Raw genomic sequence first — 26,168 nt, 5'->3', positions numbered from 1 at the left:
TTGCAAGCCATTAAACGCCAGTGCCCGGACGTAGTTTTACTCCAAGAAACACACCTGGCAGGGACGACATGCAAAGCGCTTGATAGGCGCGGTTACACAATGGCAGTACATGCAGAGTTTACATCTGGGTCCAGGGGGACAGGGATCCTACTGAAAAAGACGTCGCCCTTTATAATTACGCATCGAACGACGGATGACCAGGGACGCTTCGCAGCTGTACATGGCCAATGGGAGGGCAAGCCGCTTAATGTAGTGTCAGTATACATCCCCCCGGCGCTCCACTCCGTAGCATTGCCTGCCCTGGGCAAATTCCTCCTAGATCTCCCTGATGGGGACACAATCATAGGGGGTGACCTGAATGCAATAATAGACCCTGCGATGGACGCCTTTCCCGTTAGAACCCGCCCAAGAGGGAAAGCATTACTACCTGACTTTCTAGAAGCACTGGGCATTGTAGACATATGGCGACATCTACACCCCACAGCGACCCTATTCACTTTTTACTCCGCCGTACATAATAGCCTATCTCGTATAGACTACTTTCTGTTCCTGGGGGTGGGACTGGGATCGGTGGACAAAATAGAAATCCTGCCTAGAGGTGTATCTGACCATTCCCCAATCGTTGTCACTCTTACCACTAGAGAAAAGAAATGCGCTAGAATCTACCCAGTTTACCCAAATTATTTGAAAATCCCTAAAATTCGGAAGAAACTTAAACTAGCGACGACAAATTACTTTGCTGAAAACAGGGGAACGGTGGCTTCACCATCACTCCTGTGGGAGGCTTATAAAACCGTCCTTCGAGGTGCTGCAATAGCAGCCATTACGGGACACAAACGAGATTCCCGGCAAGAACTAACGGAAATAGAACTAGCACTCCACGATGCAAACACCGAACATATGACAAACCCCTCTCCAGCCGCGACGCACACACTGCAGTTATGGCAACAGCAATACCAGGCCCACCTCAAAACGACAGTGCAAGGCTACATCGCGAACACCGCACATAGAATTTATGACGTGGGCGACACAGCAGGGATAATGCTGGCGTGGCTAGATAAGAGAGGGGGAGGCGCAAGAGGTATTCAGAGACTGTGTACTGACGACGGCCGAGAACTGACACATCCAGAAGACATTGTACGCACTCTGGCAAAACATTTTCAGAACATATACACCCCAGACCACGATGTCACAGCACATACGGCGGCAATATCAATAGCAGACATTGTCCTCCCCAGCATAACACCAGAGAATGTGCAAGACTTAGAAGCAGACCCAACAGAAGATGAAATTCAAATGGCGATTCAATCACTACAATCAGGCAAAGCACTGGGTCCTAATGGACTGCCAGTGGAATGGTATAAGTCAATGGCCTCAGTGCTCAGTAGACCCCTACTAGACATGTATATGGAGAGCAGGGAAAAGGCGGAACTGCCGCTGGATCAACGCACGGCCACAATAGTGGCGATACCGAAGCCAGGCAAACCGTCAGCCGAATGTACCTCATATCGCCCGATCTCATTACTCAATGTGGAGGCCAAGGTGCTGGCAAAACTTCTAGCTAACCGTCTGCTGCCGCACCTGCGCACCCTGATCCACCCGACCAATCGGGCTTTATGCCCCATAGAAGTACAGCGCTGAATCTCCGGAGGGTACATGGAGTGCTGGCTCGCTCACACCTTCTCTCGGAGAAGGCTGCAATTCTCTCCCTAGACGCCAAACTGGCTTTTGACCTAGTAGAATGGGAATATCTCTTTGAGGTACTGGCGCGTATGGGCTTTGGGCCGAAATATATAGCCTGGATAAGACTGCTCTACACAAAACCGGTGGCACAGGTAGTGGCTAACGGCCACATCTCACCGACCTTCCCGTTGGGTAGAGGGACCAGACAGGGATGCCCCTTGTCGCCCTTGCTCTTTGCGTTGGTGCTCGAACCCTTGGCTATCCTGATTAGAACAACGCCCCTATTTAAGGGCATTAAATGGGAGGAGGGATGGGAGGATAAAATCTCCCTATATGCGGACGACATGCTCATTTATATGGTTGAGCCTGACGACGGCATCCCTGCCCTGCTAGAACTTTGCAACACACACGGGAAATCATCAGGATATACCCTGAACTGGTCTAAATCGGTGATATATATACTTAAGGGCCCGGCACCGAGGCTTCGAGAGGACTGCCCCCTGGCGGCACCGACGACCTCCTTTAAATACCTGGGCGTGGTCATCACACATTCTGAAACAGAGTTCTTTGAAGCCAACCTCAAGCCGCCTATGGAACGCTTACGAGCGGACGTCAAACACTGGGCGACCTTGCCCCTCACCCTTCTGGGAAGGGCAGCATTATATAAGATGATGGCACTCCCCAGGTTCCTCTATGTACTGGAAAACACCCCACACCTTGTCCCACCGTGATATTTCAAACAGATCGCTACGTTGGTCTCCAACCTACTCTGGAACAATGGCCCAGCACGCATAGCCTAAGACAAATTGGTGAAAAGTTGGTATGAGGGAGGGATTGCGCTTCCCAATATTCAGCTGTATTACTGGGCAGCCCAACTTAAAGTAATTAACCACTGGATCCACACCCCGAGAGACGACCCAGCGTACCGGGCAGACTGGTCGCAGCTGGGGACGGACTGTATAACAAACCGCGACTCAAACATCTGCACGGTCCGACGCGACACACAGCGGCCCTCTGGCATATAGCGCAGGCAAGACTGGAATGGAAAGGAAAAATCACCAAAATGACACCATTATGGGACACGGGGTCACTTGGAAACCTTGTAAAGGATTTGCGCAATGGGACTATATAGGTATCTCCACGGTGGGGGACCTCTGGGACAAAGACACGGTGATAGCGTTCCCACAACTCCAGCAGCAATATGGCCTCAGACCCACTGAAACATTTAGGTACATACAAATTAGACATGCACTGCTCCAGGCGATCCCTACGGGCACTGATTTGCCAGAGTCCTCACCACTTGAGGACAGACTATTGACAGAATTTATGCAACAAAGCGCAACTTCCCTCACATACAAAAAACTGCTTAACAATTTAAAAGACCCCACGCTGAAACTTAAAGAAAAATGGGAGGGAGAAATAGGCGAGGCGGACGACTCGGAATGGAACGAAGCCTTGGCCTCCCCGAGAGAGGTGGGCATATCGGCAAAGTTTAGACTGGTGCAACTAAAAATTCTACACCGCATCTATTACACCAGGACACTGCTCCATAAAATAAATCGAGCACCCCATCCCTTTTGCTTGAGGGGCTGCGGGGAGGAGGGAACATTATTCCATACACTGTGGGAATGCCCGCACATACGGGAATTCTGGAAGAAAATAATTCGCACAATCTCACAGACACTCAAGATTTCCATTTTACCAGAACCACGTAAATGCCTCTTGAACATCTGGGACCCCAACGACCTAGATAGATATGGGATGCTTTGGGCTACACTGGCCATGACGGTGGCTAAGCGTGATATTGCACAGAAGTGGGGGGCTCCGGACCTACCCACTGCGAACAGATGGGCTAAAAACATGGATGTTCTGATGGTCACGGAGAGAACGGTATATGTCCTCCGAGCTTCCCCCCGCAAATGGAACAAGGTGTGGGCAGCGTGGAATGTTTATAGGGGTGAGATTTGTGAACCCTTGCCAGACGGAGACGACCTGGACTCTGAGGGGGAGGATGAGTAACGGATGGAGTTGGGGATGCTTACTTGAACACACCAAATGCAGCAACATATTAAAATAACTCACCTGTATGGTGTCTGAAGGGCACGGAGACCTGCTGACGGGAGGGGAAGTGTGGAAATGTAATTAAACAGTGATGACTGATGTTTGGGGGGAGGGGGGACTTTTTCTTGTACTTGTAGGATAGTTGCGTATGTCAGATAACACATAGCGGGAGAAAATAGACGAACTCTGGTAACTGAAGTAAGGTTAAGCGGAAGGGCAGATACAGACTTCAGACAAACAGACTGGGTTACGAATGTAAAATGAAGAATGCAAATTAATACTTCAAGAAATGTATGAAATGAATATGACTGAAACAGTTTGAACATACCATACTAACTGTATACTATGCCTTCATGTTAATAAAGATTATTAAAAAAAAAAAAAAATACTGTTCTCAACAAATCAAACTGAATGGGTTCTTGTCTGACCGAACCCCAGTCTAACAACGTTTGCCATAGGGTTTAATACAATCCCCTACTCTTTTCAACTTATAAATGGAGCCTTTAACCTCAATCCTAGGTTCAAATACCACCTATATGTGGATGACTCTCAGCTCTGGCTAACAATCTCCCAGCGAGAAGACATACTGAATCCAAATCAGGTTCTAAAGGGCATCTAATCCTCGATGTCTCGCAACCACTTAAAACAGAACCCGCTGACAACAGAATTCCTCCTTATCTCACCCCTCACTGCTTTGCCCCAGTTCAAGTTAGGCTAAACTCTCTAGATGCACTAGATTGCAGAGCAGAAATTATCAACAGCGCCCAATCTCTGGGGATCACTCTGGGCATGAATCTGAAACTACAAGATCACATCAACTTCACATCAAAAAGTGTTCCATATCACCTCAGACTGCTCAAAAGGGTCAAGCCTTTCATTCTTCCACCAGACATCAAAAACGCAATCCAGTCACTAGTCTTAACTATGCCTGACTACTGTAATGCTAACCTAAACGGTCCCCTGTAATCACACCTTTTGTCAATGAAAGCCACCCATAATGTGGCAGGTAGGCTGGTATCTGGAGCAGGCGATTCCCCCGTTTCTCCTAATGCTGCCCATAGGGCAGAAATTTCTTCCTCAAGGTAGCCTATGACACATAAAGCTCTGCACTTCGGCGCGCCAAAATACCTCACCCAAAAATGAGCCCTATCTGGAGGCAACTGTATTCTACGTCTATAATTATGGCCAAAGTAAATTAAATCATTTTATTTCTTCTTAAAATGTCAGCCCTGAAGAATCAGCATGTGTTGCTTCAAAACACATGTTGGCTGAAAACGTATAACTGACCAACAGGGAAAGAGATTTTTTCTTTTTTACTTTAAAAAAGAAACTGTAATTGTGGCTTTATTAGAATTTTGCTTGGATTGAAATACCTTTAAGCACTTTTAAAAGAATTGTTAGATGAGCAATATTGAACAGAAATGTGATATTGAAGGTTTTTTTAAATAAATTGGAATGAAAGACTATCTATCATATATCTATTTGTGATATTGATGGTCTTTTGTAACCGCTCCCTACAAGTTCGATTTTATTAAGCAACCGCATTTTGCTACACTAATTCACTACTCCTGGAAGTTTGAAGAAGCAAATCTCATACTCCTGATCTTTCTCTGGCAGTGCTTCCAAATAAAGAAACTCACTACTGCCAGGGATACACACAATAGCTTCTCTGTCCACTTTCAAGAGGAATGTCCAATCCCTTCTCACTGAGAAATTCCTGACAAACTAATCACTTCCCAACTTCTCCGTTGTCCTCCGTAGAACTGAATATGACTTGGAATTCCCCTCTCTTCTGTTATGTAAAATGTCCTGTGTAACCTCATTAGCGAGTCCTAGCTTGTCTTTGTCACTTTTAAATATGACATGTGTTTCCTCCTGTGTTCAGTAATGTCATGGGTGACTGTGGGCCTTGTCCTTCAGCTTTGTGTTTAATGTTATCTAGATTATATACGTAATTTAAACAGTATTCTGACACCCCAGTTCTTTGTTTATAGTACATAAAAAAATGAGTACATTATATAGGCACACTGGTAATATAATCTATCTGAAAGAGACAGTTAGTTATAGATTCATTACCTTAGAATTACCCCCATTCGTCAGACTGGATTCAGAGAATTTTTCTCAGCAATATCCCTGCTCGTTGGTAGGTGGCGTCAGTGGACTCCGCGTTCGGCGTTGTGTTCACCAGGATGATGTTCAATCAATCAATCAATCAGGGGTTGTTAAGCGCGCTACTCACCCGTGAGGGTCTCAAGGCACTGAGAGTTGGTGGGGCGCACATCGTTAGCCGAAGAGCCAGGTCTTGAGGGCCTTCTGAAGGTGTTCAGGGAGGGAGCTAGTCTGATGTCTGCCTGGAGCTCGTTCCAGGTTTTGGCGGCAATATGGAAGAAGGATCTTCCACCTGCCCTGGCTCTGCGGATGCGCAGGGTTTCGGCCAGTGCGAGGTTGGAAGATCGGAGGTTTCTTATGGGTACGTGGAAGTTGATTCTGTTGTTGAGGTATTTGGGTGCGGTGTTGCATAGACATTTGTAGGCGTCGGTGAGGATTTTGAAGGTGACTCTTTCCTCCACGGGGAGCCAGTGGAGCCTTTGAAGGTGTTGGCTGATGTGTTTGTGCCGGGTGATGCCAAGGACGAGTCGAGCGGCAGTGTTTTTTATTGTCTGGAGTTTGAGGAGTTGGGTCATGTTTATGTCGGCGTATAGCGTGTTTCCATAGTCCAGTCTGCTGGGGATGAGTGAGTGGGTGACTATCTTCCTTGACTCGGGTGGGGATCCATTTTAAGGTTTTGCGGAGGATGAGGAAGGGTGTTGAATGAGTTGGTGGTGACGGCATTGATCTTTCAGTTCATGGTGAGGGATGAGTCGAGTACGATACCGAGGTTTTTGGTGTGGTTCATAGGGGTTAGCAGGCTGCCAAGGGCTGTCGGCCACCAGGTGTTCTCCCATGCTGAAGGGGTGGTTCGGAGGACAAGGACTTCTGTTTTCTCTGCACTGAGCTTAAGGCAGCTATTGGTCATCCAGACTGCGACCTCCTGTATTCCTTTCTGGAAGTTGAGTCTGGCGGTGGCGGGGTCTTTGGTGAGGGAGAGAATGAGCTGGGTGTCGTCAGCATAGGAGACGATGTTGAAGCCGTGTTGTCGGACGATGGCAGCAGGGAGGCCGGGTAGATGTTGAAGAGGTCAGGCTCAGCGATGATCCCTGTGAGACTTTGCAGGTAGTTTCTGTGGCGTCAGAGAGGAAGGGCAGCAGTGCCTACTTAGATGCCACCCGTGCACGCTGACGTCAGTTCTTTCTTTTTCCATGCTAGCCTAGCGCAGAGAGTTACCCCTTTAGTAATTTTTTGACTACGCTTTTATCGACTCCTGGTGCATGAGGGATGTCCCATCGTCGGACTGGCTTCAAGCCCTGAGCGGCCTGCCACAAACTGAAATCTGTGATGGACCCGCATCCCCTGTGCCTCTGGTGCCTGGAGTGCGACCATGGCCAAAAGTCCTGCTCCGACTGCCGGCCATGACTCCAAAGTCTTTGCAGGAGTGGACCCGAAAGCTCTTGGAGGCCCAGCAGTTGGCTCCGCATTGTTCCCGGTCTCGCTCCAGAGGAAAGTGTCAAGATCGGTCACGGAGCCCTCACACCTCATTGCATTCAAAGTCCTCCAAGTCTTCGGGTAAGTTGAGGCACATGAAGAAGGTGAAAAGGCACCGGCGCTCTTCGCCTTCTCCCTCTCCCTGGTCGGCTGATGCAAAGCGGGACCCGGAGCGTCGTCTCTCAAAGGTTCATGTTCGGTGCCTCCTTCTGGGACAACTCAGTGCCTTCTTCCATTTCCCAGAGCCGGAGCATACCCTGCCCAGCTTCGTGCATTTTACTAAGCTCTCCATTCCAGCTTTAGGTAGCCCAACTCTTCCGGAGTGCCTTTGGGCCCCGTGGAGCGGGTTGGGGGTCCTGGACCTTCAAATCCGGCGGCTCTGGCACCGGTGGACCCCCAAGAATCCCTGCCTGGATCCGGATCGAGGCTAGACAACCTCACTCAACCTTCCCCGGTGACAACACCCCTAGTGTCGTTCGAGCCCCATTCGGACGTCGTCCCTAACCTCACCCCCACGATGGACCCGAAGCTCGATCAACATCGGTGGACTTGGAATCCAATGCCTGAGAATACCTTTATTTCCCTGTTCATCCGGGTGTTTCCTTTCATCCAGAAGGTGGTGATGAGGATTGGGAGGGGTTGCTGGACCCTTTAGAGGACCAGATGGAAGACCCGGACTAGAGAGAGGACCTGGGTGACGCTAGTGGTCTGGACACTTCACCATATATTGGCATGCTTTCTCCCCCTACTGTGGCTATGGAGGAGGTAGCTTCTTATGCTGTGGTGGTGCGAAGGGCAGCCGAGGCCCTGGAGCTCCCTTCAGTGTCCGTCAGGACTAACCTCCTGACAGAGGTGCTTCAACTGGCAGCAACCTCCTCCGAACCCCTTTTGCCATTCACCAAAACCCTCACTGATGTCCTTCTGGGCACCTAGTACAAGTCCAGCACAGGGGCCCCTGTGGAACAGATGATTACCCGCCACCACCACCACCCTACCCCGGGTGACCCGGCTTTCCTCACCCAACACCCTGCCCCTGAGAGCTTAGTGGTTCAAGCCTCTTTCGCCAAGGGTGCATTCCCTTCTGCTCCCCCAGATAGGGAATCCAAGAAGCTGGATCACATTGGGAAGCGCATGTTCTCTTCTTCCAGCTTAGCACTGCGGTCTGTGAATAACGCGTGCTTCTTGGGCCGATGCTCCCATACGATCTGGGACTCAGTTGCGTAGGTGCTGCCTCACTGCCCGGAGGAGGCTGGGCCATTCTCTCCCAGGCAGTGGCAGATGGGAGAGACACAGCCTAATTCACTGGGCAGAACGATTGCCACTTTGGTAGCCCTTCAGCGCTACGCCTGGTCGAGGACGTCTGGCATTTTGGGGGATGTCCAGTCAACATTGCTGGACATGCCCTTCGAAGACCGACGCCACCTACCGACGCAGGGTTACTGCTAAGAAATTTTTTCCAGATCCAGTCTGATGCCTGGCGGTAATTCTAAGGTAAGTAATCTATAACTAGCCTATGTCTCTTACAGATACATTGTTACCAAAGGTAAGTAACTTGTTCTTTGCGTTCGTTTTTTATTTAAAATGTTTCATGTTGTAGTGGTCTCAAGGGCTCTGAGGAAAATAATGGCTAGATATGTAACACTAAAAAGAAGGGAGGTCCCCGTACTGATCCAATCTGGGACAACGGGGAAGTACAACAGTAAAATTAAAACATGTCCCAACTTAAGCACAAAGGACTATAATATCGGAACTAGTTAGACTAGCAAGAAAGATCAACCACATTCTATTTAAACAATCTATAGGGAAAAAGATGCTGATGCAACTATAACGGAACATGCACAATAAAAGAATGTCATAAAATATCACAACAGTAATCACAAAACCATAGGTGTCGTGTGGAGTATTTCTTGTAATGTATTCCATATAGTTTAAACACACTTGTATTAAAATTGGATTTAATCCAAACATATTAAAACATAAAAAACCACAACATAAATTCACATATCCAATGCAATTGGAGAAGAATGAGACAGTTGTCGACGCAGCGTTTTTTTTTTTAGATTAAAACACCTTCTTCAGGACAGTTCTAAATTAATAAAAACATACAATTAAAAACAATCATAATGGCACAGGGTACAATTCAGTGGCATTCTTTAACATTTTTTCATTCTCTTTTACATTTCATCATAGAAGCATCTTAATCCTCCCTAAGTGATCTTTCTAGTCTACTATACAAAGCTACATTCATGGAGAGTTCTTCTCTTATTCTGATCTCTATTTCTTGATCTTTCAACGATGGACAAAACACTGTAATTCCCAAAAACGTTCAGAGCACCAAAACCCACCACACTTCCAATGGCAGTAAATCTTGAACGTACCTCATATTAAATCTTGTTATAGGGAAGATAACTTCATCGTATCTTATTCATTTCTTAGGTGCGTCAGGACCCAACTGGGGATAATGGGATTCTCAGAAAACGTTCAAGATTTACCGCCATTGGAAGTGTGGTGCGTACATCAGTATACGAAAGATTATGAGGGCCCTGGGGGGGCCGATATTTAAAAAAAAGGTATGCCAGAAACCTTCGTGGGAGTGTACTCAACAACTTCTCAAAGTTTAATGGCGATCGGATGAATGGTGTAGTAATGCATGGACAAACAGACAGACAGACATACTTTCGTTTTTATATATATAGATATATTTTTGACATTTTTGGTCGATACTCATCAGAACAACCAATGAAATATAAATTGTAAACCAGGACACATCTTCCTTGTGTGTTTTTGAATTTCATTGGGCTGTGAATCTGCTGATACTGAATTGGTATTGTTTTCTTCTCAGATACAACGTGCCATTTAAAAAAGACATTCAAAGTTGGGTGTATAAACTAAGTACTTCCTCGGATATCATCGAAGAGTGGTTGATTGTTCAGAATCTTTGGGTTTACCTTGAAGCTGTTTTTGTCGGTGGAGATATTGCCAAACAGCTGCCTCAGGTATGCACAGATTGTATACGATTTTAGAAATGTGCAATGATTATATTCTATATACTAATGCTATATTAATGCCACTTTTTTAAATCTTCAGGAAGCAAAACGTTTCCAAAACATTGACAAATCATGGATGAAAATAATGCAGAGAGCTCGTGACAATCCCAACGTCATTCTGTGTTGTGTAGGAGATGATACAATGGGGCAGCTATTACCTCACTTACATGAACAGTTGGAAATATGCCAGAAGTCACTCACAGGGTAAGGGAATTTCTTGCTTTGTATTTTATGTGTGGATGTCTCTGTTTACTCAACCTACCTGCGCATACATACTCTTTTGTAAGTATCTGTAAAACTGTACATCTTTGCGAGTGTTTTTTTTATCTTTCAAAATAGCAACCGAGGTTCTTCCCCTGGAGGCGAACAACCATCAGCCAGAGTAGTGCCTGCTGTGCTGTTGAACCTCTCCTGGCTTCCTGGGTAGACGATGATTCAAGCTGTGTGGCAAGTAAGCATGGGCGGATTTTGCGAATTGGCAATCCGCGAACTTGCGTATTTTTTATTTTTTTTGTGTTCGCAAGGGTTTCTGCCAGTTCGCGAGGGTTGTGTACCAGTTCGGAATTGCTAACTTACTTGTCGGCTCGCAACAGCCGCGACTATGTTGTTTCTACGTCTGGTTCATCATCACAGGTTCACGGCACCCTCTGTTTCACCACTGCACCCTCAGGAAGCACTACAGGGAATGGTTACTAATGATAAGATTGAACTTTTGCACCTGCTGAGTGCTTTCAGTTTTGTCTGTAATTGCGTTGCAGTGTAATTTTTTTAACAGGACCTTTGTTGTATACTTGTAGCTATTCTCTGAGCCTGCTGTGAGGGTCAGAGCAGGGTCATAGAATAGTTGCAAGTAGGCAAATGAACTCTGAAGGGGGGCCCCTCCGGAAGCACTACAGGGAATGGTTACTAATGATAAGATTGAACTTTTGCACCTGCTGAGTGCTTTCAGTTTTGCAAAAATCCAAATATCCAGCAGCATCCACAAAAAGTAATCCTTCCAGGTCAAGATCCAAATCAAAGTGACCAGCACATGAAGAAAGCACTGGGAGGAGCCTGCTGGACAGGAACAGGAAGTTGGAGACTGTGGGGCACTTCCTTCCTCCCACCCCCCCCCCCAAAATGGACTCCTTGCAAAGAAAAAGTGCAGGCAAATATCAACCTGAGGAGTTATTCTGATAAAAATCATAATTTTCAAGGTTTATGCTGCCTGCTGGTGGATTTCTTGGGCGAAATTGCAAATTTTGCAATCTCGCAATTGCGAGATTGTCGCTGCCCACTGCATCTACGTGTTCGCAAGTGTTTACTCCCGCGAAATTGTATAGTATTCTAGTTGGCAAGTGCGACCAAGCAAAAAATCCGCTTCGCACGGATTTTACGAATTTTCGGCAAGTTCGCGAGAGTTCGCGGATTGCGAATTTGCAGAAAATCCGCAAAATCCGCGAGCGGAACGGATTTTACGCTCATGCTTAGTGGCAAGTCACTCGATTATGGGTTCGCGTAGATAATGATAAATAGTTATGACCACGAGAACCAGTTCTGATCGTGATAACTAGCTCTGCGGACGGTGGTGATTCGTCTCAGTCTAGAGCTTTACCGTAAGAATCATGTCTGCGTAGGTAATCATTTTAGAGGCATTATTAATCGGCGTGCGTCAGTACAGTTAAAAGGCAAGCTATCATATGTGTAGACCAATTAAGACAAGTCGACAGGCTTCACTGCCGATGTATTCACTTAAGGGCAGTGGCTATTTCTCAAGATGTGTCTTGTTTAAAATATGAGTTCCGACAAATCTGCCCAAACTCTTCATTTAGCAGCGATAGCAGCCATGAACAATGAAAAACTCCGTATCTGATGACAGAGATGCTGGGGTGCGAGTAATTTAAGGGAAATATGCAAATACTGAAGTAATAAAAAAAATTAGAGAGTGCTTTGAGGAGCACCCATTCAGAATAGCCGGACGAGGGACGTTTTTTGATAAACTTTCAAGGCCAGGGAGAAAGAAACGGAGGAAGTACACTGGGCAACTGGATCACCTGTAAATGAAGGGGAAGAGGACATTTGCAAAATGGACATGAACTCAACAACAATGCAGCAGGTAGAAGAAGTGTCTCGGCATATCCTTGACCCCATGACGTCACAGGATGTGTCATCACACATCCTTTGACTGTGATGCAGTCACGTGTCATTTATGCCTCATGGCACCACAGGGAGTAACACTTCAACATTACACAGGTAGCTGCAAAGATATTCTAGGGTTAAATCAATAACCTAAGCAGGTCCAGATGTAATATTTTAGACGATGATTATATGTCCAATTAGAAGCCTAAAAGCCCTGTTAGAGCCTGGCATGCCCGTATGAAATCTCATATGTACGGCATTAAATATAATAAACCCAGCTACAGCCTAGGTTGTGCAAGCAAGCATGGCCAATTACTGTCTCCAAAGATAAAACAATGCCTCAAATCGCCAGAAGCACCTTAAGTGTCCAAGCTAAACTATCACATTTTGGCTATCCTCGTGCATTCATCTCCCAGTATGGAGATGTTTATTTAGCTGTTATAATGCACAGAGAATTTAACCTATACAACCACTGAGATATTGAGTTTTAGTACAGTGCACCTGAATCATAACACACATGAAACATTAGTTCATCGGTGCCAAGACATTTGAAAAAGTCTTGTTTGCCTCTGGTGCTTGAAGAGGGACCACGAGTCCAAGACCTGTGAGATCCCTCAGCGCCATGAATTCCAAGATGCTTGAGTCCCTCGTGCTCCTTACCCCCTGATGTCAGACGACCCCACACCGCTCTCAAACTTGGATTTCTTTCTTTCTTTCTTTCAAAAACTTTTATTCGATTAGCATTTAGCAAAATCATAAAAAGTACATCATAACATTACAGTACAAGATTAAATCCCAATGTATGATACAATTTAAAAACTGGTTGACTTAAAATCCAAAGTTAAAAACAATAATAACATATTTATGTACAAAAAGGCATGGAATCATATGAACGGTATCTCAAACTGTACAGCGGATTTTCAAACATGATTTCAAGAAGCAAGCTACACATTTAGCATCATATTGTGAGTCTAACGACTGCAGGGCCAGAAAAGCTGGCCGACACGTTCGCAGGCCCATTGCACGGAAAAGGGGGATAATCCAGCGCTTACGGGGTTGCTCGTAGAAACGGCAGAATAAAGTTACATGTAATGTGGACTGAGGTGAAATTCCGTCGCATGGGCATTTAATCAATTCATGAGACCAGTTTTGCACAGTAGGGAAGGTAACAAGACGAAAGAAAGAATTAAAACGAAACCTGGTTAGAACAAATTTTTCATGATTAGATAGGAAAAAAGTTAAATAAGGCTGTATACCAGGCGAGGTCGGGACCATTAAGATCTGCACATTCGTTGGCTTAATTACTTCTTGGGAAAGTCGCAAATCTCTGAGATGATTTAAACAGAGGTTTTTCAGGGCACACCTAGAAATATCTGTTACTGAGGTGGGCTCGGAGAAGTAAGATGTGCAGTTCAGATCCTTTAAAAAATTGGAGACATAAAGGAGCCAGGGGATTTTGCTCCAGCTGGCCAAGGATAAACAGTCAGTTATTAGTGAACGGGTTAAATGGCATTGCGGTTTGTTCCAAATACGGTGCCATAAGAGAATCGGTTGACATCTGATGTTGTCTGTTAAATAATCGATGCCGAGCTCAATATGGCAACCGTAAATTGGGGCGCTTTGCGGGAGAGCCAAGATGTATTTTAAAAACCCGTTTTGGACCTTTTGTAGGTCGTCTACAGGAGCATAGCCCCAGACACCTGCACCGTAAGTTGCTACACTATGACATTTAGCATGGTAAATTTTAAGCAACTCGGGTGGGGAAGGTTTGCCCAATTTAGTTGAAAAGGAAACAAGAGCAGAGGTTGCTCTCTGATATAATAACTTTGTACTAGACACTGCTTGCTTCCAGGATAATTGGTCATCCATTAAAATGCCTAGGTAGGGATATTCCATGGCACGTTCCAATCTAACTTGTTCGATAAAAACAGGTTTGGGGTTCTTCGCCTTGGGGCCATAGTGCATAACAAATGTTTTGCTTTTATTTACTTTCAACCCTAGGGAAAGTATAAACTGGCAATAATTGTTCAGTTGCCTTTGTAGCTGTATTAAAGTTCTTGCTAGGATGACTGAGTCGTCCGCATATAGAAGAGCGGGAATAGGGCGACGATTAATAGACGGAAGGTCCTGACTCCCTACTAACATGGCCGATTCCAGCCCGTTGGTATACAAATTAAATAAAAAGGGAGCCAGGACGCAGCCCTGTCTAACTCCTTTGTTTACTGGAAATGAGGGAGATAATTCACCACCGATCCCATATCTCACGCAAGCGGTCGCATCAGAATAAAGCTCGCGGAGAAATTTTATAAGTGGGGGATCCACCCCTAGTTCGCTAAGAATGAGCCACAGCCTAGAATGTATCACGCAGTCAAATGCTGCGGTGAGATCGACATAAACTAGGTACAAATTACCACCTTTTTCCCCTACATACTTGCCTATTAAGAGGGTGAGATTCAGTGCCTGTTCAACTGTGCCAAGTCCCTCCTGGAATCCATACTGGAGGTCGGTTAAGATGTTATTCCCTGACGCCCAATCCTGGAGACGATCCAGGATCAGGCGGCCTGCGACTTTCCCCAAGGAGTCCAGGAGGGAGATAGGCCTATAACAGGCTGGATTGTTGCGTTCACCCTTTTTATAAATAGGGAGCAGAATAGAGGAAGACCAGGAATCTATTAGGCCTATCTTGGACACTGCTGCCATTACCTGGGTGACGAGGGGTGCCCAAAGTTCTAGGTTGTGTACAAAGATATCGAGAGGGACTCCGTCGGGGCCGGGGGCTTTGCCTAATTTGGAGGATGAAAGTGCGTTAATGACTTCGTTTAGGTCGAAGTAGAGGTCAATAGGGAAAGTTGGTTCTTGGGCACTGTCCTTGCCCATCTGGGCCTCATTTGTAGCGTCGACGGATGAACCACCAAATATCTTTGAAAAATGAGCCACCCACTCGTCAGCCGTCACAGCCACATTTAAGTGTTGGGAGGCTGTGGCATCAACCAAAAAGGGAGATTTAACTATGCGCCAAAACAGGGAGCTGTCTTTACGTAGACAGCTCTCGTGTAGTTGGGTCCAAAGATTTTTCTTTATTTCCTTTTTTCGGTTGTGTTGAGCCGATTTGTAAGCCTTTCTGAGATTAGCGATCTCAACTCGATCTCTTTTATGACTTTGGAGAGCTCTTTTTAAAGTGGTTTGTGCTTTGCGGCAGGTAGAATCAAACCATCCTATAGATTCCTGATCACGGGGTTTATGGTGACAGAGTAATTCTGCCCGTATGACTTTTAAGATCTCCAAAAAGCTGGATATTATCAGCTGAGGGGTGGAATCCTCTCCAGGCAGTTGTTCAACCAAGGGAGGGCTTTGGAGATGGCTTTGCCAATGATTGTTTCAGGGTCGACTTTAGACCATTTTACTGAAAAACCGTTTATCTTATCCATGGTCAAGGATTGTTGGTTTAGTAGACTGATCCTGGTGGGTTGGGGTAAAGGGATGTTAATTAATAGGGTGATACTATTAGGGAAATGATCGCTGGAAATATCTGAACCTGTATTAAACTGTTGCAATTGTCCCTTTAATATTTGGGAGCATAGAATATAGTCAATAAGACTTGACAGACCCCTACCGTGAAATGTAGGCTTGAATTCAACAGGCGGGCCCGCCAGGTCGTTGGCATATTCCAGCTCAAGGGAGAAAAGACAGTCATTCAGGGTATTGCCTAAGAGCGAGTGTGAAAAATGAGTCAAGGGGCAATCGTGTTCATCTTGGAGACCACAAATACCTTTCTTGTAATTATTACACAAAGGAACATTAAAATCCCCCCCCCCCCAAATCACATAGCAAACACGAGAGGGGTACTTATTACGTTGCTCCTTTAAAAAGGAAGTAATTTCGATTAAAATCTTAACACAATCAACAGGGTGAAGATTGTTATAAAAATTAATAAACAGATACAACATGGAAACTCACGTTGGTAAGCAGTACTGTTATGCTCGTTGAGGGTAAGTTGTTAGAAAAATATGTTACTAGGCCTCCCTTTGATCTACCATGAGTTGTTGTACTGGCTGGAACGTGATAGGTTTTGTAGCCCTGAATGTGCATGGGCTCGGTGGCCCAAGTTTCCTGTAGACATACTATTTGGTGAGCATTCACAATATCTAACCATGGTTTAAGGTTTATCTTAGAACGGAGACCTGCTACGTTCCAAAATAAAACGGAGAACGACCGGCCAGAGGTATCTGCGTTACCTATACTCGAAGAAACCACAGGTGGTGAAGTTCCTGGGCATAAAAATGTCTGTCTTTTGGGAACAGGAGGATGAGATGCCAGCTGTTCGTTAGGTCCAGAAGGATTATCATCTTCTAAGTCTTGGTCGGTTAAACTTGGGAGGGGTAAATGCCTAATAACACTAGGGGGCACTATCGATGCTAATACTTCACGGGGGACTGATGGTTCGAGGGCCAATTCTACAGTAGAGGGTGGTATTACTGGTCTAGTGTTTGTCGTTGAAACTACGGAACCTTGCAATGTGGGGTCGAGGAACAATAGGCTGGATGCAATAAATTAGCCTTGTGAAGGGTAAGACCTGTACTATCCTGATTAATGGCAGGTGGTGGTCAATCCACCATTTCCAAGCAATCATATCTATTTGATAGTGGAACACCTCTCCATCCAAAAGAAGGAGCAGCATCTCTACCTCCATGTCCCTGCCACTCTATCCAGTCTCGTCTTCTATCCCAGTTTCCAACTTGGGTCCAGTTCCATTCTGGACCGTCGTTATATCTGGGTGTCAGAGGATAGAAATAAGATAGTCTTTTGGTATCAATGTTAGTTAGTTAATTGCCTCCCCCAGGAGCATATATGCTCTGCTGTTAGTGGATCCTCAAAGTTAACGATGACGCAGTCTCCCTGGGTTCTTTTGGGCTCTTTACCTATCCATTGGACCCTGCGGACCGATGTGACTTTGGTGACTGAATATGGTGGAAGGGGTCAATTAATGGATAACCAGTGTAGTACTTTGTTTCTCAGTGACTAGCCTGGTTCTTCCGAATTAGTACTCAACTCGGGAACCCCAGTCAGGATCACCACGTACGGACTAGCTTCTGGGGGTAGGTGGATCGAATGGCCACCCCTCCTCCTAGTCACAGGGATAGCATTTTGGACCCCTGGTAGCTTAGCTTGGGCAGGCGCCTGAGTAGGTACGGGAGCTGGAGCTTTTGTTACAGCAGGACCTTTTGTTACAGCGGAACCATTTGTTACAGCGGGACCCTTCTTCTTCACCGCTATAGATGGAGGTTTTTCTATGACCGCTGACACTGTGATGGTCGGTTTTGGGGCTACCGCCCCTTCTTTAGTGGATTTGGGGTTAGATCTTTGCGCCACAGTTTGACCGGGATCTGTACCCTTATGGGTTTTTGAAACTGAGGACAGCATTGCTATCTGTTTTTAAATCTTTGACAGAGTCTGTTCGATAGGTTGCACGTAGGATTTAATTAGTTCCGCTGATCTGAGCAGAAGTTGGTTATTTATACGGCAAATTTCACACCCTCCTCCCGTATTACTGTTAACACTAAGGTTAGCGTTGTTTGTAGAAAGGATAATTGTTTGTACAGGAGTAGAGTTTGGCTCTTGTTGTAACAGTGCAGCTTGATGGGGAGACTGGGTAATAGATGAGGATAGATGATTTAACTGATTCGTGATGCAGTTGGATTTGCGGGAATTTTAATTTTTATTTTTCTTCTTCTTGGGTATCGCTCCCTCCCTCAATCCCCTGTTAAGTGCTGAAGTGGGGTCCTTTCTGGCCGGACTAGGAAAAAGAGTCGGAGTTCTCTCCAAAGACAATGATGTTTGTGAATCTGATAGCTCCGAGGAAACAGACAAGTCGACAGTACCTGGGACAGTATGAGAATCAATCCGCTCTTCCAGTAATGAGCCGAGATCTGAAGGGCGCAAGGGAGTTTTAGCGGCGGCCAGCAAGCCCAATGAGGACCGTTAGGCCGTGGCCAAATCCCTCGAGACCCTCCGTTCCAGCAGGATTATACCCTGATCTATAGCCTTGTTTGCCCTAGAAATAAAATGATCAATTTGGCCAGTTACCTGGGCAGCACTTTGTGCTTTTCTACTTCTGGTACCTCTTGGAGACATGGCCAGGGTAACTTAACAATCAAAGAGATTACAGTGTAACTACAATTGTAAAATAATGATATAATGGTGACAGAAGGTAGCGCACTACAAATGTTAATGGGGTTGCCCAGTCCAGTCTTACCCAGTCTTTAACGGGCTTAAACGAGCCCGCCCTTGGCCCGGGCTTCACTCGGCGCGCTCCCGCGCGCGTCCCGCGGGACGAGGTTCCGGTCCAACCTTTGAACGCCTCCTGGCGCCATGCACAGTTGTAGGCGGTGTCCTTGCCGCAGGTAGGGCTGATGGGAGTTGAAGTCCTGGTGGGGAGGGTGGGCTCGGCGGAGCCAAGCCCGGCCGTGTGGAAAGGCGGAGCAGTGCCCGGCCCGTGAAGTCGAGCGGAGGACAGCCCGGCCCTGATGCTGCTGGAGAATCAGCCCAAAGTCAAAGGTTCCAAGTGTTTGCACCGGGTCCTCGGCCCTGGTCCGACCTTTGAACGCCTCCTGGCGCCACGCACAGTTGTAGGCGGTGTCCTTGCCGCAGGTAGGGCTGATGGGAGTTGAAGTCCTGGTGCAGAGGGGGGGCTCGGCGGAGCCAAGCCCGGCAGGGGGGAAAGGCGGAGCAGTGCCCGGCCCGTGAAGTCGAGCGGAGGACAGCCCGGCCCTGATGCTGCTGGAGAATCTGCCCAAAGTCAAAGGTTCCAAGTGTTTGCCTTGGATTTCAAAGAAGGTTCTGGGACAACTCGCAGAGCTGCTCCCGATGATTGTCGTCTCCATGCAAGTCTTTGGGTAAATCCCACAAAAAAAGAAGTTAAGAAAGTCAAAGCGCTCTTCGACTTCTCGGCACCAGTCCAGGTCATCGCCCCTGGTGCGGGTATGTCAGCACTCTAGGCCTCGCTCGCGCAATCAAGCCTATGCCAGGGTTGTCTCTGTGTCTACCAATTAAGGGAGATTATTATTATTATTATTATTATTATTATTATTATGTGGGTTTTATAGAGCGCATAGTAACCCGAAAGTATCCCAGCGCTAAAAAATCGAGACAGCAGAGTCAATGAAGTGCCAGGGAGAAAGAGGGGGGGATCGGTGGAGTACCGGGGAGAAGGGGGAGTGGATCAGGGGAAGAGGTGAGTTTTTATTAGTTTCCTGAAACGATAGTGATCGGGTTCCGTCCTTAATTTGAGAGGGAGGGTGTTCCAAAGTTTGGCTGTGTTCACTGAGAAACGCCGGCCTCCTGTGCGTGCCCTTCTCACTCTGTGAACTGTAATAAGGTGTTCGTGATCCGAATGGAGGGATCTTGTAGCTTTATAGGGCGTGATAAAGTTTTTGAGGATGGGGGGGCCCTTGTCCTGTAGGAGTTTGTGGGCCAGACAGAGAGCCTTGAATTTTACTCTCTCCCTTATTGGGAGCCAGTGCAAGAGTTTCAGAGCTGGTTTGGCCGAGGATCTGGCCGGGGTGTTGGTAAGAAGCCGGGCCGCGGCGTTCTGAATTCTTTGTAGTGTGTTAAGGGTGGCTTCAGGTGCTCCCAGGTAGATGGCATTGCTGTAATCCAGCCTAGAAAGAATCAGGCCTTGGATAAGCAGTTTCTGGGAGATTTGTGGGAGCAGGGGCAGAATTTTCCTGACTGATCTGAGAAGTCCAAAACAGACCCCAGCGGTTTTCTTAGCTTGGGTTTTGAAGGATAGATCTTTCTCAATCCAGATTCCCAGGCTCTTGATCTCTTCTTTGGGGCCGGGGGTTCTCCCAAGCAGGAGGGCCAGATGTTTGGGGGAAGGATGGGCCCCTTTTGACCGAGAAGCATGACTTCTGTTTTGGACCCATTGAGTTTCAGAGCAGATTTGTTCATCCACCCATGGATTTCGGAAAGGCAGTTGTGAAGATTGGATGGTTCTTGGCTGGGATGGGATAGGGATACTACCAATTGGGTATCATCAGCGTAGCTAATGATTTTCACTCCGAACGGGCTAACTACCTCCTCCAGCGGGGACATGTAGACATTAAATAATGTCGGGCTGAGTGAGGAGCCCTGCGGTACTCCACACTGGAGGGGGATCGCTAGGGAGCGGGTGTTATTCTCCCAGACCTGGAAGGAGCGGTGGCTTAAGAATGACGAGAGCCATGCTAGAGCGGTACCCCCCACCCCGATGTCTCTGAGTCGCTGGATTAATACCTGTGGTTAACAGTGTCGAAGGCCGCACTGAGGTCCAGGAGGATCACTGCCACTGATCCTCCTGCGTCCAGAATGCACCTGGCCTCCTCCACTGCTGCCAGGAGGGCGGTGTCCGTGCAATGACCAGGGCGGAATCCTGTCTGAGAGTTCCTGAGGAGATTATTAGACTCCAAAAAATGGGAGAGTTTTTTATTCACTATTTTTTCGGTGATTTTACTAATTCCGGGAAGGAGGGAGATTGGCCTATAGTTGGCCAAATCCAGTGGGTCCAGTAGAGGTTTTTTGAGAAGGGCTTTGACGACTGCCGGCTTCCAGCTGGGGGGGGACCTTTCCCTGGCAAAGTGAAGAGTTAATAAGTTCCGCTAGAGGGGGAGCGATAGTGGGTGCCACTTTTTTGAGGATGCGCATAGGCACCGGGTCGCTGGGAGAGCCACTTTTAATTGTGGTGAGCGTTGTTAGAACCTCTTTTATTGTTATCGGGCCGAAAGTGTCTAGGTAGATGTCAGAGCTATCCGGTTGAGGGTTAGAGTCTAGGTCTGATTTAAGAAGACCGTTGTCGTTTGCTCTATGGTTAACTTGGGGCAGGGTGGTGAGAATCTTGTGTATTTTATCGTCAAAGTATTTAGCCAACTTGTGGAATTTGTCCTCAGAGGTGTTAGGAGCTTGGGGAGGGTTGGGGACTTTGAGTAGTTCTTTCATGGTGGCAAACGTTTCTCTGGCAGAACAGGAAGAGTTTTTTATTCTTTCATCAAATAATTGGCTTTTAGTGTTGCGTAGGGCCATTTTATAAGTTCTTATGGAGGAACGGAAGGCGTCTTTTTTGGATATGGATCCGTCCTTCCTCCAGATGCGCTCTGTCCTTTTACACTCCTTACGTAGCAGTTTAAGCTCCGGGGTGTACCAGGCGGCAGGGTTGACTCTTTTGGCTCGTTTCATGATGCTTATTTTGGGGAGAAGGGAGTCGAGTGATAGGGAGAGCCATGAGTTGAATTGCGTATCGGCGGTGACTGGGTCTAGAGCTGGGGGGGGGGGGGGAGGGTTTCCATAAGCCTGGAGGCCCATACTTCAAGCAAGAGTTTGGGCGAGCGTCTGTCAGTGACCCGGGTTTTGGGAGGTTGGGGGGGCGGAACGTTAAGATGCCAATCGAAGGGGACCAAAAAATGGTCTGTCCACGGCATGGGAAGGGGGGTGATGGTTTTGAGGTTAAGGATGTTTGTAAAGATAGGGTCCAGGAGATGCCCTTTGTCATGAGTGGCCTCTGAGTTCACTAACCGAAGGTCGTAAGAGGAAAGATCGAGGAGGAGGTCGGAGGCAGTTAGGTCCTTGGGGTCTAGTAAATGGAGATTCAGATCTCCCAGGATCAAAAAGTTGGAGGATGTCGTTGCCATAAGGGTGACAGATTCGGCGAGGGCATTAGAGAACTTGGTGGGAGCTCCCGGTGGGCGGTATATAAGTAGGCCAGAGAGGGAGATTATAGGAGAGATCTGTAAGGTGAAGTGGCAGCTTTCGCAGTCTTCGATATTGCCGTTATTTGCTCTACAGACGAGGTGCTCTCTGTATATAATTGCCAGGCCACCTCCTCTGCCGAGGGGTCTGTTCTGAGAGTGGATTTGGTAGAGCATTGACGATGTCGGAGTCAGAATTGGGGGTGAGCCAAGTTTCCGTAAGGAACAAAATGTCGATGGCGTGATCTTGTATGAGAAGGTTTATCTCAAGAGAGTGTTTAGGTAGGGACCTACAGTTAAGGAGGCCGAGCTGTAGTCCGTGGCGTCCTGCCTCGGTAGGGGCATGGTTGCAGAGGTCGCAGTTGGCGAAGGGTTTCTCTCCTTTATAGGTGTAAATGCAATTTCTATTTTTCATAGGGTTCAGTGAGAGGAGCTCACCTTGGGTATATGTGAGATGGCTCTTGGAAGAATTGGGCATAACGACTGAGCCTGGGGCCGGCTGGGCCCGGACGGGCCCAGACGGGCTTGCCTTAGGCGCGCCTTCGGCGCGCAAATGGCGCGCCCGCTGCGCCCGTCCGCTGCGCGTCCGGGTAAACACATATTTTATAGGGAGTGTTCGGGGCGTGGCCTCATGTGTGTAGGCGTGGCCTGGGAAAGATTTCCCTCGCCCGCGGCAGCGTTGACCTCGGCTGCGCGGGGGGGGCTGAGTAGGAGTAAGTGCCCTGGAGTGCAGGGAGCAAGGTAGGATAACGTTTTTACACAATTCAAAGTTACAATTAATAATTTTAAGATACCCCCATTGGTTTTCCACCAATGGGTTCGCCCTCAGTTCCAAATGGGCAACTTGGATCTGGTGCTGCATCTGGAGTGGCGTTACCCATGAGACCGCATCCTTCCTTGGTGCCAGATCAAGTTCCGTCATTCCTGGCACAGCCAAAGCTCTGCGTCGGTACAGGCTTGATTATTATATCCGACTCGGACACAGGGTTCCTGACATCGACTCAGGTGCCAACTAGTACCAAGCATCCTGAGTCAGAGCCAGTACCTTTTTCTTCTGACAGGCCTGGACAGGGTGACGATGACACGGAGGACAAATGGTACAGGGAAATGGTGGATGCCAGTGGTTTGGAGGAGGGTGCCTCATTCACACTGGTGGTGTGGAGGATAGTTGCTGTCTTAGACATTCAGTGACCCACAATGGCAGCCCTCTTGAATGTCTTGATAAAAGTGCTTCAGCTGAGAGTTGCCTATTCTGAACCTTTACTTCCATTTAACAAAGCCCTTACAGATCTTCTCCTGGGGCCTGGTCCAAGCCCTGCACATGAGCTCCGGTCCACAGGACAATTGTTCACCACCATCGCCCCATTCCTGGAGACGCAAGTTTCCTCACCCAGTACATCAACCCAGAGAGCTTGTGATCTAAGCCTCCACTTCCTGGATCAACCCTGAGACTTTCCCTGTCACTCCCCTGGATAGGGAATCCAAGTGGCTGGATACATTTGATACAAGAGAGTTTTGTCTTCCACCAGCCTAGCACTGTGGTTGGTGAACGAGGTTTGCCTTTTAGGACAATACCAACACACTGTGTGGGATTCGGTTGCACAAGTGCTGCCCATTTTCTCGGAGGAGGCCCGAACCATACTCTCTCAAGCAATTGCTGATGGGCGAGATGCAGCAAAGGACACCATCAGATGTGAGTTTGACATGATCAACTCGCTGGGCAGAGCAATTTCATCATCATTGTCACGTAGATGCCATGCCTGGCTGAGAATCACTGGCTTCTCGTGATATTCGAGCTTTGATCACGGACATACCCTTAGATGGCTCTCGCCTCTCTCAGCGCCGGGACGCCCCTTGGCTGGGGCAGCTGAGCGCTATACAAATCCCCATAACATAACATAGCATAACATCATGAGAAGGCAGAATCAGAACTGGAGTGCTTTAAGGATAGCAGAGCTAAGGCCATGTCCTTAGGCCTCTCCATGCCGTTCGCCAACACCAATCTGCCTTTCGTCCCTTCTGTGGCTACAATAAGGGCTACCAACCTATTCCTATTTCACCCAGCCACCAAAGTCAACAGGGTTCCCAGCCCTTTTGTGGCCATGGGCACAGCTCTTACATTTCTCTTCCAGGGGATCCTGATCAATAGTCATAAGCACTGAATATTCCCGCCCACGTGCGGGACCCCGGAAACAATATAAAAATATATATGTAAAAACACATATATCTCGCTCCACATATATGTACGTACATATATTATTTTTCTCACACCAATGCAGCCCCTAAAATGAGGCTAAACAATGTAAACACATGTACATGTACTGCAATTAGTAAGGAAACAAAAAACACATTAGGTCAAATATCCCTTGAACTTTGTGTTTTAATGAGTAAAAACACTCATAAATCCCGAAAATTGCAAATAAATAGACATTGTTAGCCCTCAGGCTGCATTGTAAAACAATAGCATAGAAAATGAAATGATTTTCAACAAAAACTGGCACTGTGCCTTTAAGGCAGCCCTGACCCCAGGCCTCCCATTGTAGGAGAGTAGGGTCTGCAATCCTATGGTCACCCCAGATTTTTGCTTTTTGCTTCACTGGTTTACGACTTTCCCTGGCTGTGGGCCTGCTAATCAGACCCACAGCTGAGCTGTTCTCTCTCTAAATTGACATCCATGTACTTTAGGTGCATCTACCAATTGGTATTGGGACACCTTATCAGCCCCTGTACAGTGTACCTTAGGTACCCAGGGCATAGGTGAACCGAAGGCCTACCAGGGGCTGAAGCATGTATTATGCCACCCCTGGCTGGCCATCTAAACAGAATCAACTGGCTGGTAAGACAGCTGGGGCAAGGTGGTGTAAACACCCTTTGCTATAGATATAGGATACCTATATCTAACCCCAAAATTGACACATATATTCCTATCAGTCACTCCTATGGCAGGCCTTATCAATCCTGAAGGCAGAGTGCTTGGAATTATGGGAGATGGTGCTCTAGCATGAGCTGAGCCTGTCTGCAGCTTGCGGAACTAAGCCCTTATAGCTGTTCCATGATAACGCTATACCATATACTCTTAAGTGCATTATAATCCTCGCGGTTAAATGCTAACTTTGGTATAGCATTATCAAAATATGTCGAGTAAGGTGTCATACGAATTGGAATACTACCCCCTCACCAGTTCTGGCGACGGGGGTAGCATTCCACCCTTTAAGAGGGACACGACATGTATGTAACTGTGAACCCCGGTTAAAGTTAAACGACGCCTCAGCATCACAAAATGGATGCTGCCACCACAGACACAAGTCTGACCTCCTGCTGCTGGGAGTCCTTCCAGCGAGGGAGGCCTGGACAAAGGGTTTCCTGCCTTGGGAGGTGCTAGCACCACCCCAGACAGGATTTTGTGTATTGAAGTAGGGAGGGCTGAAAGGAATGAGACATGCCTGGGGCACACAAGGTGTCCCTGTGCATACCCCGGTTCAAACCAGTTGCTGGGGCACTCCAGCCCCAGCTCTGGCGCGAAACCGGACAAAGGATAGGGGGTGTAACCACCCCCCTTCCTGGTCCCACCCATGGGAGGGACCTAGTCACTAGTACAGCCCCCTTTAGCAGGATAAAGGTAGGAGCTGGTCCCATTGCAAATTAGATTTATCCTGAACTACTCTACAAGAAGAAACTCTGGACTTCGATGTTCTGCTCCACAGAATACAGAAGAATCTCCCTTGTGGGCAAGGAGTGTCCACCCTGCAACTGCAGGCACCATCAAGCGTCCTTGCGGTTCTCTTTGTCATCCTTCCTGCCGGAACCAGACTTCAGAGCCCGACGAGACCTGGACTCCCAGACCTCTCCGACCTCTACCCACATCTGCAGCACAGCTGAGACCCGTGGGTGCGACGAGACACGTGGGACCGGCCATCTTGAAGAAAGTGCACTTCGCTTCCAGCACAACTTCTGAGGC

General features: G+C 47.4%; 1 protein-coding gene across 7 annotated transcripts in view; it reads left to right on the top strand.

Moving 5' to 3' along the window:
* DNAH8 (dynein axonemal heavy chain 8) overlaps positions 1-26,168 on the top strand; it is a 10,041,960-nt gene that overhangs the window by 4,573,550 nt on the left and 5,442,242 nt on the right. For all 7 annotated transcript variants that reach the window (XM_078647354.1, XM_078647353.1, XM_078647356.1 and 4 more), the window contains 2 exons: positions 10,169-10,322; positions 10,414-10,577. In XM_078647354.1, coding sequence (XP_078503480.1) covers positions 10,169-10,322; positions 10,414-10,577 — 318 coding nt within the window. The remainder of the gene's footprint in view (positions 1-10,168; positions 10,323-10,413; positions 10,578-26,168) is intronic.

This window comes from Lissotriton helveticus, chromosome 6, assembly GCF_964261635.1.
Source record: "Lissotriton helveticus chromosome 6, aLisHel1.1, whole genome shotgun sequence".
Taxonomy (NCBI): domain Eukaryota; kingdom Metazoa; phylum Chordata; class Amphibia; order Caudata; family Salamandridae; genus Lissotriton; species Lissotriton helveticus.
Note: the sequence above shows the minus strand (reverse complement) of the source record. Positions and strands in the feature narration are given on the sequence as shown.